This window comes from Vombatus ursinus, unplaced genomic scaffold (genome assembly GCF_900497805.2).
Source record: "Vombatus ursinus unplaced genomic scaffold, bare-nosed wombat genome assembly UNPS02014794.1, whole genome shotgun sequence".
Classification (NCBI taxonomy): Eukaryota; Metazoa; Chordata; class Mammalia; order Diprotodontia; family Vombatidae; genus Vombatus; species Vombatus ursinus.
Window position 1 is genome coordinate 19328540 of NW_020954572.1, and position 14299 is coordinate 19342838.

At 41.5% G+C, this 14299-nt stretch overlaps 1 protein-coding gene across 1 annotated transcript in view; it reads right to left on the bottom strand.

The window, feature by feature from the left end:
* STARD9 (StAR related lipid transfer domain containing 9) overlaps positions 1-13999 on the bottom strand; it is a 131476-nt gene extending 117477 nt beyond the window's left edge. Inside the window, exon 1 of the mRNA XM_027869953.1 lies at positions 13940-13999. Coding sequence (XP_027725754.1) covers positions 13940-13986 — 47 coding nt within the window. The 5' untranslated portion in view covers positions 13987-13999. The remainder of the gene's footprint in view (positions 1-13939) is intronic.
* Between the last annotated feature and the right edge of the window lie 300 nt (positions 14000-14299).

The following is a 14299-nucleotide window of genomic DNA, read 5'->3' on the forward strand; positions in this document are numbered from 1 at the left end:
GTAGTAGTAGTAGTAATAGTAGTAGTAGTGGTGGTGGTAGTAGAGGTGGTGGTAGTAGTAGTAGTAGTAGTAATAGTAGTAGGAGTAGTGGTGGTGGTAGTAGAGGTGGTAGTAATAGTAGTAATAGTAGTAGTAGTAGTAATAGTAGTAGGAGTAGTAGTAGAGGAGTAGGAGAAGTAACAATTATAGCTAGCATTTCTAGAGCACCTATATGCCAGGCACCATGCTAAGCACTTCACAAGTATCTCATTTAATACTCACCTGAAGGTCAGGCTCTCCTCAGCATTACTCTGGACTCTCACTCTCTCTCATTCCACATATCCAGTCAGTTGCCAAGCTCTGCCACTTCTAACTTCACAATCTCTCTTGTACCTGACCCCTCCTCTCTACTCACGCACCAACCATCTTAGTTCCAGCCCTCATCACTTACCTAGATTATTGCAACAGCCTCCTCACTGGTCTCCCTGACTCAAGTCTCTCCCCACTTCAGTCTATCCTCCACATTTCTACCAGAATTATTTGACTTAAGTGAAGACAATCCTACTCAATAAACTAGAGGAAGCAATAATGCAGGAGTTAGAGAGCTGAGCCCTGGAGTCAGGAAGATCTGAGTTCAAGTCCAGCCACACACATGCTTCCTAGCTGCATGACCTTGGACAGGTCAATTAACCTCTGTTTGCCTCAGTTTTCTTATCAGTAAAATAGGGATAATAATGGCAACTTCCAGGGTCGTTGAGAATTAAATGAGATAATATCTGTAAAGTGCTTAGCACAGTGCCTGCCACATAATAAGTGCTATATAAATGACAGCTATAACAATGATGATGATGATGATATTACTAGCTGTGTGGCCTAGGATAAGTCACTTAACCTTTGTTTGCCTCAGTTTCCTCAACTGTAAAATATGGATAATGAAAGCACCTACATCCCAAGGTTGTCATGAGAATCAAATGGGAGATCTGTAAAGCACTTAGCATGATGCCTGGCACATAGTAGCCACTATATAAATTCTATTATATTATCACTATTTTCATTAATTATTCACTCCAGTGGCCTATTATCATTAATTATTCACTCCAGTGGCCTTCCTATTGCCTCTAGAATCAAGTATAATATTGTCTGTTTTAGCTTCTAGAATCCTGTGCAATCTGACCCCAACCCACCTCTCCAGTCTCTTTGGACATTCCTTGTCTCCTGCACTTGGATGTGGCCACAGTGGCCTTCTCTCAGTTTCTCACACAGGACACTCTATCTGCCCTCTCTTCGCCTTTGTACAGGGGACTCTGGGCTCCATGCCTGGAAGGTGTTCCCTCCTTATCTTGGCCCCATAGGATCCTCTCTTCCCTCAAGTCGGACCTCAAGCTCACGCGTGAAGCCTTTGCTGACCCCTTCACCTACTAGCATCCTTCCTCCCAAACTACCCTGAATTGAAGTATTTTGTTATTATTTGCACATATTCTCTTTATATTTATCCTGAATATGTATTCAGATAGTTATATATCTATGTGTATGTATATATACTACATACATACATGTATATATGTATACTACATACACGTACACATCTGTAATGCACATTACATGTATGTGTGCATAAATTCTGTATTTGTGTGTATACAAACATATCTTCTTGTTGACATCCCTATTAAAACATAAGCTCCTTGGGAGTAGGGACTCTTTAATTTTGTGCCTAACACAGTGCCTGCCATACTTAATAAACACTTGTTGATTGACTGAAAAACATCCTTGAGATAATTCTAGGCTGATGGTTTGAGTCAAGCAGTGTAGAGATACAGGAAACTAATAAAACTCAGGGAATTCCACAGCAGCCCAGCCTCCATGGGAAAGCTCACGCAGCTTGGCTTCCAGTGGCCCCCTTAAGGGGATGCCTTATTCCCTGCCTAAGCAGAATAAGCCACAGCCCTACACAGTTCCTTAAAGACAGGATTGTCTTTTATCTTTCTTTGTGACCCCAGCACTTTGCACAGTGCCAGGCACATAGTGGGTGCTTAATAAATGTTTACTGATTGCCTGACTCATGCTGGAAAAGCCTTTCTATACCTTCTACCTGCCTGCTATTAGTACCTGAAATTTACCTCAAATGCAAACCGCTGAGAAAGGTTGAATCTTTCCCATGTTAGTGTGAATTTGTTTACAATATCGCTCTTCGGTCAGACAGCCTTTCTGAGCACAAGTCCCTAGAGGAATGGGACACTGTCTTGATTCTGAATTGCAAATTAGTGTAAATTTTGAAAATTCTGAATAGAGTGAAGTGAAGGATACAACAAAACACAATGTGGTACACAGCAATGAGAAGCAATAGGAAATAAGCAGGACTTTTGGGAGGCCTAGTGAAAGGGAAGGATGTTTAATGAGTGGAAGGGTCCAAAAATTGACCTATCATTCATTTTTGCTAAGGGTCAGTTCTAATAAGCAGGTACTTGTGAAGGGGATTGCGGTGGGGTGGGGAAAGCTGTTTCCACATGATGCCTCTACTTCTTTCAAACCCCCTGCAATCTGGACTCCAACTCACTGTTCTATTTAAATCTAGAGGCCACTCATCTCTTTACAAATCCAATGACTTTTTTTTTTTTTTTTTTTGGTAAGGCAATTAGAGTTAAGCGACTTGCCCAGGGTCACAAGTTAGTAAGTGTCAAGTGTCTGGTCTGAGGTTGGATTTGACCTCACCCTCCTGACTCCTGGCCCGGTGCTCTATCCAGTGCGCCACCTAGGTGCCCCGACCTTATTTTTGTTTTTAAGTTTTTATCCTCCCTTGACCTCTCTACAGTATGACACTGCAAATCAGCTCTTCCTTCTACTCTGTCTGTCTCTGTCTGTCTCTCTGTTTCTCTCTCTGTGTCTGTGTCTCTCACTGTCTCTCTTCTCTTTCTTTTTCTCTTTCTCTCTCTCTCTCTCCTCCCTTGACATATGCTCCTGAGTGGTTTTTTTCTCTCTAATGCTCCTTCTCTATCTCCTTTATTTACTTCTCGTCCTTGGCATTCTTCTCATCTCTCTATGTGTGCTCCCTCAGTAATCTCATTCACTCTTATATCACGCCTGGCCAGATGATTCTCCCAAATCTATATCACCAGCCAGGGGCCTGTCTCCTGAGTCCCAGACCCACATCTCCAAATAACACCACACATCTACTAAAAGAAACAACCTGACTTTCAAGGTCAACATGTCCAAAACGGAACTAATTGTCGTTCCCTCAAAATCTCCTTCTTCTGACTTCACCATATGTTTCAGAAGCACCACCACTCCCCCAGTTTCTCATGATCAAAACCTTAATTATCTTTGTTTCTTTCCTCTCCCCTTACCTTTCATATCTGATCAAGTGCCAAATTTTTCCTATTCACTGGTCTCCTACCCTATCCTTCCAGTTTGCCATCACATTAGAAGCATGTCCAAGTCTCAGTGGCTCAGCCTTCAGATTAGCATGTGAGGGGGTGGTGGACATCTAGCATTCTCCATGAAGTGGCTTCAGATTGATTCTTCGCATTTAGCAAATGTCAGTCAAAGCTTCAGAGCTCCTCCCTCTGGCTCTCCTCACCCTACTCCTTGTGGACCCTGTTGATTTAGCTCCCTTACTCAGACAATATTTTCCCTCCTAGTCCCCAGATCTATTATAATACAATATGATACAATGTGATGCAATGTAATGTAATGTAATATAATGTGTAATGATATAATATAATATAGTACAATGTAATATAATACAATATAATATGTAACGATATCATATATGTTATAATATATAATATGATCTGTTATAATAACAGCAACAGTAAATAATGGACCTTCTGTTTAAGACAGTGCCATGAAAAGTCACCCATATCTCACACACATACCCCAGTAAATATCTAAAAAGGGCATGAAACTGAGTACTGATCTAGAAAATTGAAGAGAAATCTAAGTAATCCTTCATACACAGCCCAGGCCAGCACAGACTCAGGCATTGGAAAAAGGGTCATAGTAGCCAGCATGAATTTTGGTTAAAGAGACCTAAAGCCTGAAAGATGCTCTGAATGAAGATGCTGAGGGGTGGAGAGTGAGAGTCAGAAGCCAAAGCAAGCTCCACAGTGAAACCAGTGGGATCTTGACTCTGATCCATCCAAAAAGGAGCAAGGAACAGAACCAGCTGCCATGACTCACCATATTTGGGAACAACTATGCATATCAGAACCTTAGGAGCCAGAGCAGGAAATACAGCCAAGTCAGAGCCTAGGAGGCCTGAAACCAGCATAATCACCAACATTTGACTAGGGCCCATCAGGGCCACACAGAAGAGGTGGAACCAATTCCTGAATAAAGATTGTACATGGAGAAGGAGACAGAGACCAGTCAAGGCCAGCACCTCCAGTGGACTACTACAACACTGAGGCAGAAGCCAGGAATCGAGGCAGAAGGTGGGCCTTGTCCCAGGTACTTTCAGCTAGAGAAGCAGGGGCAGCAGCATCCAGACCACAGAAAGGAGAGGACCAAACAAAGACTACCCTACTACCCAAGAGTACCAGAGGGGCAAAGCGTGGCCCTGGCACAAAGTCCCAATAAAATAACCAAGGCTAGAAACATGAATCAACAAAAGAAAACATTGTTCACAAATTTAAAAAAATACGGGGTTGATGAAAAATGCTATCTGCCTCCAGAGAGAACAGATGAAACCTGAATACAGACTGAAGCATGCTTTTTTACCTACTTTTTCTTGGGGTTTTTTTTTGTCTGTTTTCTTTTGCAACACGGCTAACATGAAAATGTTTCTCATAACTTCACAAGTATAATAAATATCAAATTGCTTGCCTTCTCAAGGAGGAGGAAGGCGGGAGGGAGAGATTTCGGAACTCAAATTTTTTTAAATGAGTATTAAAGAATTTTACAAGTAATTGGGAAATATTTAATGAAATAAAAATATATTTTTAAGAAATAGCCCTAAGAGATCAACCTAGACAAAGACAATAAATTCCACAAGCACAAGCAGAACATCAGAGGGAATAATAATGACTTGTCCACATGGATTACAAGAGTGTCTGGAGGAAATGAAGCAAGAAATGAACGATGAAATAATAAAATGAGAATTCAGAGGGAAAAATTGAAAGGATAATAAAGAGCTTAGAAAAGAAAGTGGAAGACCTTATTCAAATAGTGAACTATCTCAAAAATAGGATGTAGCAAATAAAACTCATTTACTCTACAAGACAATAGGAAATATTAAACTCAAATAGAAAGGTTGAAAAAAATAAAAGAAAAATAAGGTTATTAATAATCTAAAGCAACAGGCTAGAAAACAAGTTGGGGAGAAATAATTTAAGAACCAGACTCCCTGAAAACCATTGATAAAACAAAAAGCAAAAAAGCCTGGGTACCATATTTCCAAAAAATGATCAAAGAAAACTACCCAGGTCTATCAGACCCAGAAGCCAAAGTGAAAACAAGAATCCACCAATTACCAGGGCAGCTAGGTGGCACAGTGGATAGAGCACCGGCCCTGAAGTCAGAAGGACCTGAGTTCAAATCTGACCTCAGACCAAACACTTGACACGTACTAGCTGTATGACCTTGGGCAAGTCACTTAACCCCAACTGCCTTACCAAAAAAAAAAAAAAAAAAACCAAAACAAAGAATCCACCAATTACCTACTGAAAGAAACCCCAGCTGAACACCCAAAAATTATAGCCACCATCTGGAATTTTCAAGTCAAAGGAAAAATATCACTAGCAACAAGAAAGAAAGAGTTCAAAGTACTAAAGAATCAGTCAGATCACAGAAGACTATGCTGCAACTATTACAAAGAAGAGAAAAATCTTAGAATATGACATCCCAAGGGGCAAAATATTTTAAAGGCTTACTCCCAAGAATATATTATTTTACAAAACTGGATATAATCTTCTGGGGGAGGTGGGAATGGATCTTTAATAGAACAGAGTATTCAAGTATTCCTGATGAAAAGACCATAGTTGAGTAGAAACTTTGAACACAGGAATGAAGAAAAACCTAGAAGGGTAAATAGTTTTGAGTAATTAGAAGAGGCTGAAAGATAAAGAGAGGATACAAGTGTCCCTTCAGAATTTCAGTGTCTTCAAGAGTCACAGAGGGAGTTAAGACAAAAATGGGTCACAGGTGGTATTTTGTTCTATTTTGTTGGTTTTAAGAGAGGAGGAAAAAAAAGAAATGAGGGTGATGGGGAAGGATCTTTGTATTTCTCTTAATTGAGACATATGAGAAGAAGAGTAGGGAAGAGAAGAGGGATGAACATGAACCTCATCTTTATCTCAACTTGACAAAGTACAAATGCATACATATGTGAGCATGCATGTGCATGCATATACACAAAGAATTTAGCGTAGAAATATACAGGGAGTATGCTCAAGCGAGCTCAAACTAGCTCAGCAAAGCCAATTATTAAATTTTCATTGTGAGCATTTACACTTTGGAAAATGCTACAAATCCAGGCTCAATTTATTGTTTTTGTTTTTTTGTTTGTTTGTTTGTTTGTTTGTTTGCCTAACCTTAAGAAAGCGATGCAGATTTACCTTGAAAGTGTCTCATGTATATTTTTTTCTCCCAGAGAGCCAGCTGTTAAACATTTACCAGCATACCACCGAAAATACATTATACTCAACAGGGAAATAGCTCTGTCAGGAAGAGATTGAAAAATAAGAACAAAAGTGTGAGAACCAAAAGTCAGAGTCTGGCTTAGGTAAAGAAGGAAGCATAAGAATAGAAGTACATCACTTCAATCATCGATTATTAGTGCTGATTAGGTTCTTTCCTCCTCCTTTGCAAAAATCAAGGAGGTCTTTCTCAACTGAAGGAGGTGAGAGAAGAGAAAAGGGGGATTTTTGTTGGTCAGAGAAAAATTTAATTTAAAAAATTAAGTACCCAGCTTTTAAAAATCATTTCCATTTTTGTAGTTTTGCAATTAGATGTAATAGCCAATAACATAAAGCCTAAAAATTCCAATTGTTTGATCAAAGTTATTGTTGTTACTGTTCATTTAAACAATAACAAAAAATATAAATTCCAATGCTAAAAAAACAAACAATAGAGGAAGAAAGGAAGGAAAGGGAGGAAAAATATGAGGATATGATGGAGGGAAATGCATAATTAATACATAACTAATAATAACCAAGAACGTGAATGGACTAAATTCACCCAGAGCAGAATGAATCAGAAAGCAGAATGTAATGATGTACTGCACAAAAGAAACATATTTAAAATAAAGATTCACAAAGGACCTCAACTACCTTACCTGTAAAATAAATTGGACTAGATGACCCAGAGGTCCTTTCCAGGTTTAGCTCAATGATACTGTGATCACCTTTCCCTCTCATCTCCTACCAGTTAAATTTCTATCCACCCTGTAGAGCCCAACTCAAATACTACCTCTTCCATAGACTTCATTTATCCCGCTGAAATAATTACCCTTATCCCCTTCAGACCACACATAGTATTTGTTTGCACCTCTTTTATACAATTATATGATTTTGTTACATTTATAATTATTGCTGTACATAACGTATCTTCCTATTAGATGATGACATAAATGAGGAACTCACATAGACTGTCTCATGCATACTTTTTCTGGAGTCGGACACAATTGAAAATGACTGAAAATATTAAATATGTATATACACACACCACAACAACATAGATAATGTTCATTTGTGGTTTTCTAAATCAATATGCAGCCCCACAGAGATCAGATTCTATTTAAGTCTGACACCACTGGTCTCAGTTCAACCCTCTCATTTTGCAAAAGGGGAAAATGAGGTCTAGAAGTACCACCTGCAACATTTCTGAGGGTATCACCATTGAGACTCTGGAAGGCTCAGGCAGAGGTGGCATAGCAGCAATCACTAGGTCTGTGACCAGAAGAGCTAGGCTCAAATCCTATCTCATGCGGCAGCTAGGTGGAGCAGTGGATAGAGCTCTGGCCTTGGAGTCAGGAGGACCTGAGTTCAAATCCAGCCTCAGACACTTGACACTTACTAGCTGTGTGACTCTGGGCAAGTCACTTAACCCTAATTGCCTCACCAAAAAAAAAAAAAAAAGATCAAATCCTATCTCAGCCCTTTACTAGTTGTATGACCTTAACATTTACTAATATTCCTGTACCTCAGTGGTGTCCTCAGAGAAAAAAAAAAAGGATGATCCTGTATTACATATATATGTATATACACATGTATATATGACTATGATGTATTAATTACCATACAGGGTTGTTATGGGATCAAATGAGATAACTTTGTGTGAAGCACTTTGTTTTGTTTGTTTGTTTGTTTGTTTTTTATCTTGGAGGTAATGGGAGTTAAGTGACTTGCCCAGAGTCACACAGCTAGTAAGTGTCTGAGGCTGGATTTGAATTCAGGTCCCCCCTGACTCCAAGGCTGGTACCCTATCCATTGTGCCACCTCGCTGACCCGTGAAACACTTTGTAAACCATCAAGTGACATTTAAACAACTGATGATTATGCTCATCAGGCACTTAGCACTGCTCATGGCTGCAGGATTTCCATCATCCTGTTCAATTACAAAAATTACTGAGATGCTAAATGGACTTCTGAGGTAAGGGGAGATGAGAAGGGGAGAGAATCAGCACTCATGTAGCACCTACTATGGGCAGCTATTTATTTATTTATGACTGAATTTAAATCCCTCTACATAATTTTATTTTATTTAAGTTTGATGTCATTTAAGACATTGTGGAGAGGGGTGCAGCTAGGTGACAAAGTAGACAGAGCATCAGGCCTGGAGTCATGAAGACCTGAGTTCACATCTGGCCTCAGACACTTACTAGCTATCTGACCCTCGGCAAGTCACTTCACCCTGTTTGCCTCAGTTTCCTCACCTGTAAAATGAATTGGAGAAGGGAATGGCAAACTGCCCCAGTATCTTTGCCCAGAAAACCTCAAATGGGATCACCAAGAGCTGGACACAACTAAACAACAAAAGGACCTACTATGTGGCATGCATTATGTTAAATGCTTTTTACAACAGTTATGTCATTTGATCTTCAGAACAACCAAGCAAGGTAAGTTATTGTTCCCATTTTACAGGTGAGAAAAATCAGACAAATCAAGGTTAAATGACTTGCCCAGGGTCACACAGTGAGTAACTCCCTGAGGCCAGATTTGAATTCAAGATGAGAATAAGAGGTAATGTGGTTAGAGTGCTAGGTTGACAGGAAAACATAGGTTGAAATCTCACCTCTAACATTTATTAGTCATGTGACCATAGGCAAGTCCCTTCACCTATGGGCCTCAGTTTCCTCATCTGTAAAATGGACACAATACCCTTCTGTACCTACCTTATAAGACTGATACGAGGTTCAAATGACATCATGTGTGTAAAGTACCTTACAGACCTTAAAGAGACAGTTATGTGACTGCTGACTCTTCTACTCATTCTGTGTGCTCTGAGCGGAAGCAAGTACCTACTGTGTTTTCCACTACTGATTGCTAATGAAAGAGAACAGCATTTGGAAAAGTCACCCTTTCCAAAGAATGAAACCCTCATAAGGAGGTAATGTAACCAGATGATGGATGATGATAATAAAAAAAATGCAGCCAGGTCCCAGATAGTGCCAGTAATGAAGGCTGCGGAGCAGCGGCCTTATTAATGTGCACTATTCAAAGTTATAATGTGGTAAAATATGGTCACTGGTTCCATCCCAATGGAAATATGCAATGAAAAATCAAATAATGCCACCACTTCATGGGATTCATTCTTCCCGCTAATCAGGACTGGAGTGTAAACCTTCACTCACACTGAACTAACATTTTAATGTTTACAAGACACTTTTCTCATAACAATTCTATGAGGCAAAGATGGCAGAAGCACTATTCTTCCCATTTTAAGGAGATTTAGACCTCCAACCCTTACAAAGTTGTTTTCTCTGGCTACTTCAATATTCTGGCCCAGCACCAGTAGCATACAGGTCTAAAACTGAGCAGAGCCAGTAGGTACGCGCTAGACCCAGGTCACTCTGAGGACCTCCAATGCCATGTGAGATGGACCTAAGGTAGCTTTAGAGTAAAGCTCATACTGAACCACATTTCCAGGCCTGCCCTTAAAATAACTTACACAGAACTTGGAAACAGCTCCAATTTTTAGGATCCAGAAATGACCCAAAGCAGTGTCCCCCAGGATTCTTCAGATCCAAAAAAGAATGCATCCTGAGAGATACCAGGCAACAGCCTTGCCTCCCAAAGTTAAGGCCAGTTTTACAGAAAGAAAGACACAGTTCATAAAGATATTCATTGCCGGACGTGGCCCAAATTACTCTACAGATTTGTTGTTCAGTCGTGTCTGACTCTCTGTGACCCCAATTTGGGGTTTTCTTGGCAAAGATAGTGAAGTAGTTTGCCATTTCTTTCTCCTGCTCATTTTATAGATGAGGAAACTGAGCCAAACAGGGTTAAGTGATTTGCCCATGGTCATAAAGCTAGTAAGTGTCTGAGGCCAGATTTGAACTCATGAAGAGGAGTCTTCCTGACTCCAGGCCTGGTGTCCTATCCACTGCACCACTTAACTGCACACATTCAGTGTTTGTTTTATCAAATGACCTAGGAAATATTTTATGGAATTAGACAAAATAATAGCAAAATTCATATGGGGAACAATAGTTCAAGAATATCAAGGGAAAGAACCAAAAAAAAGTAGGAAGGAAAGGAACTTGGCAGGATCAAATGTCAAACTGTATGACAAAGCTATAATAAAATTTCTCTGGGAATGGATAAGAAATGAAAAAGTAGATCATTGGGACAGATTAGATAAGCCAGATCCAGAAGCACAAATGCAGAGCAGATTAGTGTTCGCTGGGGAAAGTCCGGCAGAAAATAGGTTTAGATCAAAGCTAGGCCAGAACTGTGTTCACCACAATAGTGAGAAAAAATTGAACAAAGTAAATGGTCTTGTAATTATGATCTTTCCTTGTACAACCCTGTACTTTCTAAACCACAGAAGACTGATCCACTTTTCAACCTTCAAAGGAGATGCATAAGGAAAAGTCTGAAATACTACTTTTTTTTAAAAAAATTATTTTATGACTTATATGGATTGCACATGCATAACTTATATCAAATTCCTTATCATCTCATGGAGTGGGGGGGAGAGCAAGGGAAGGAGAGAATTTAGAACTCAAAACTTTAAAAAAACCCAAATGTTAAAAATCATTTTTTTATATATCATTGGAGAAAAAACTTTTTAAAAAAGTTCAAATCATTTTATGCCTCCAAAATCCTAAAAAAAATTTTTTTTGCCCAATACTGGGGGCAGGGGGTAGGGAAAGGGATAGAAACCTGCCCCTCAATGTGATTTTTTTTTTTTTTGGCAAGGCAATCAGAATTAAGTGACTCGCTCAGGGTCACACAACTATTAAATGTCAAGTGTTTGAGGCCAGATTTGAGTTCAGGTCCTCCTGATTCCAAGGCCAGTGCTCTATTCATTTCGCCACCTAGCTGCCCCCCCCCCCAATGTCTTAAATGACATCAAATTTAAATAAAATAACATCATGTAGAGAGGTTTAAATTCAGATCCCAGAAGATCTAGAACCTCAGCCTTTTGAGAGACCCCTGTCTGGCCACAGGAATAAGTGAAATTCTCTGCTGATTACAGTTCTACAGATTAGGTTTATCTAAGCAGAACCTAACCAAGTTTCTCAAAGTTGAGTAACAACAACTTTATACCAAAGGAATTAAAAAGGAAAGCAAAAGTAATGGAGAGGGGCACAGAAAGTAAAGACATAGGAGTCTCAGGAGGGGAAAAAGAGACTAAACGAACCACGGGCCTATCTACTGTCTTATTGTTAACATAACAGCCCTAAGAGAGATGACCCACCTACAGTGCGGTGAGCCACGGGGACATTCCGGCCCCCCCAAGGACAACTGTCTGCTGCTCTTCATCAACCAGGTTTCTCTCCCTGAGTTGTACGCTCAAAAGAGCCCCAAGGCACAGTTAGCTTCCTGATATTTTCCCAATGGCCAGGAAATGCCATTTGACCCAGTGATCCCAGGCCTAGATTTATCAGTTGCTTCAAGAACCTTCTGGAGACCTTTCTCCTTCTGTCCCTAGAGCTCCAATGGGGTTGAGTTTGGTAGCCCCTGAGAAGCTGACCTTCACTGAGGCTTTCCCCTGTGTGGAACATAATAGTTTTCAGAGTCTGTACATCCTTGCACCCTGGGCTAAGGCTAACTATAGATACCATGAGGTGAGACAGTCCGTGGATCCTTGCTCCTAGCCTCTATCAACACCAGAGAATTATTAAGAGGCTCCTATTAAAATTTTCTAGACACTTTCTGAATGATGCTGGAAAACTGATCACCTTTATTGTAGGTCTTTCCTTCAAAACAAGGTTAACAAAGAAGAGTCCCAGGAATTGGAAAGATCCCTGATTCCCCCCCACCACGCACTCCCCTCTTCAGGTGAAGTAAATTTAATATTAACTTCAAGGCTCTTAGATTTCATCCATGCAAGAATTTCCTCCACAGATAAAGCCCAGGGTGCTGTCAGATCTCAGGAGGCAAGTGTTCATGGGTTACTATGGCCAAAAAAATTTGTGACCCGGTGGCCAGCTGTTTCAGATGATCTCCAAATTTAGCTAGACTAAACCTCATAGAGGACAGACAAAAACTATGCTGTCTTCCTTCTCTTTCTCTCCTTCTCTCTCTCTCTCTCCTTCTCTCTCTCCCTCCCTCTTTTCCTCTTTCTGACTCCCCCCTTCCCTCTATCTCTCCTTGTCCAGAAACTCCCCTTTGAGAACGTTATTCTTCTGTTTTAAATCCTAATTCAAACTAGCATAATCCCAGGAAGCATAGCACCTTAAACTAGCATTCCTTACACTTTAGTTAGAATGAGCTTCAGATCTTTTCCTTTAAAATAGGTTTTCAAAAGGGAAAGGAGAAAAGAAACTGAAAAAGAAGGAACTGAGAAAATAGGAAGGAGACAATACCACTTGTTAGGGAAGGATGAGCTAACTGCCTATGGCCGGCTTACTTCCCAGATTTCATAATTTTGCTCCCAACAGAATGAAACCACTTCCTCTCCCTGATTCTGAGTTCCCTCCACAATCCCTCAAAGTACCTGCCTCTGCTCAGTGTTTGAATACAGTTACACATGTGCAGAAGAGAAAACAAACACTCTTCTCTCAGAATTTTCATGCATACCTAGACTACCAATAAAGAAAAATGTTAAGAAAATTACTAAAAATAAAAATTATTAAAAACGAGATACTTAAAAAGCGTTTTACAAACATGAAAGTGCTATCCATGCAAAAGACAGCTCTCATTCCTACGGATGCCAATTCTCCCAAGCTGTGGATAAGTTGTCCTTCCTTCTCATGCTCAAACAAAAAAGGGACATTAAAATCCCCTGGGATCCAGCTCCCCCGAAATTCCCTTTCCACATCCCCAATAACCTGTTAACTTCGACCCAACCTTCTAAGAAGCTTAAGGAGGTCGTCAGATCGAAGGATAGGAAAAGGGCACACCCTACTCTGGGGACTTCTGCTTAATAGCGGATCGGTTAACAGGCATTTATTAAGCGCCTACTAGGGGCCAGGCATTGTGCTAAGCGCAGGAGATACAAAGAAAGGGTTCCGCTAGGGCAGGGGGTTGGGAGCTGGAGCGGAGCAGGGACCCGGGGCAGGCGCTGGCCGCTCGAGTCACGCAGAAGCCCCACTGTATCTGCGCCCCACTCCCGGCCTGGCAGGGTAGAGCCCTACTGCCCCAGGTTTCCCTCTGACCCTCCTCGGACCCCGCTCGGCTAGGCTAGAACTTAGACCACTCCTCCTTATCCCAGGACAGGGCGGGCCTCCACGCCCGTGCCCGTGCCTCCCACCCCCGGGTGGAGCGCAGGCAGCCTCGCGCCACTGGGAAGTTCGGACCTCCCGGGCCCGTTGTCCCGAAGCTGTCCCCGCTGCACGTTCTGGCCCCAGCCTCACCTCTTGCTAAGTGGCCGCACGCGAACGGCCACCCGCACGTTCGCCATCCGCCAGCTGCCGCCCCCGAACCCCGACGTCCAAACAAGCCTGCCGCTGCATCCCCTGGACCCAGCCTCAGCCCGCCCCGCCCCACGCGCCTCCCAAGACAGCCCCGCCCAGCCCCAGACTGGGGCGGGACCTCCCGAGCCTCGGCCAATCCCGAGCATTCCCTTCTCCCACTCCCCACTTTTTCAGCTCTCTTGTGTTGTCTTCCCTGCGTTAGACTGTAAGCTCCTAGAGGGCAAGGGACCCTTCCTTTTTGCTTGTGTCTGTATCCCCAGAGATTAACTCGGTGCCTGGCTCATAGCCCTTAATAAATTC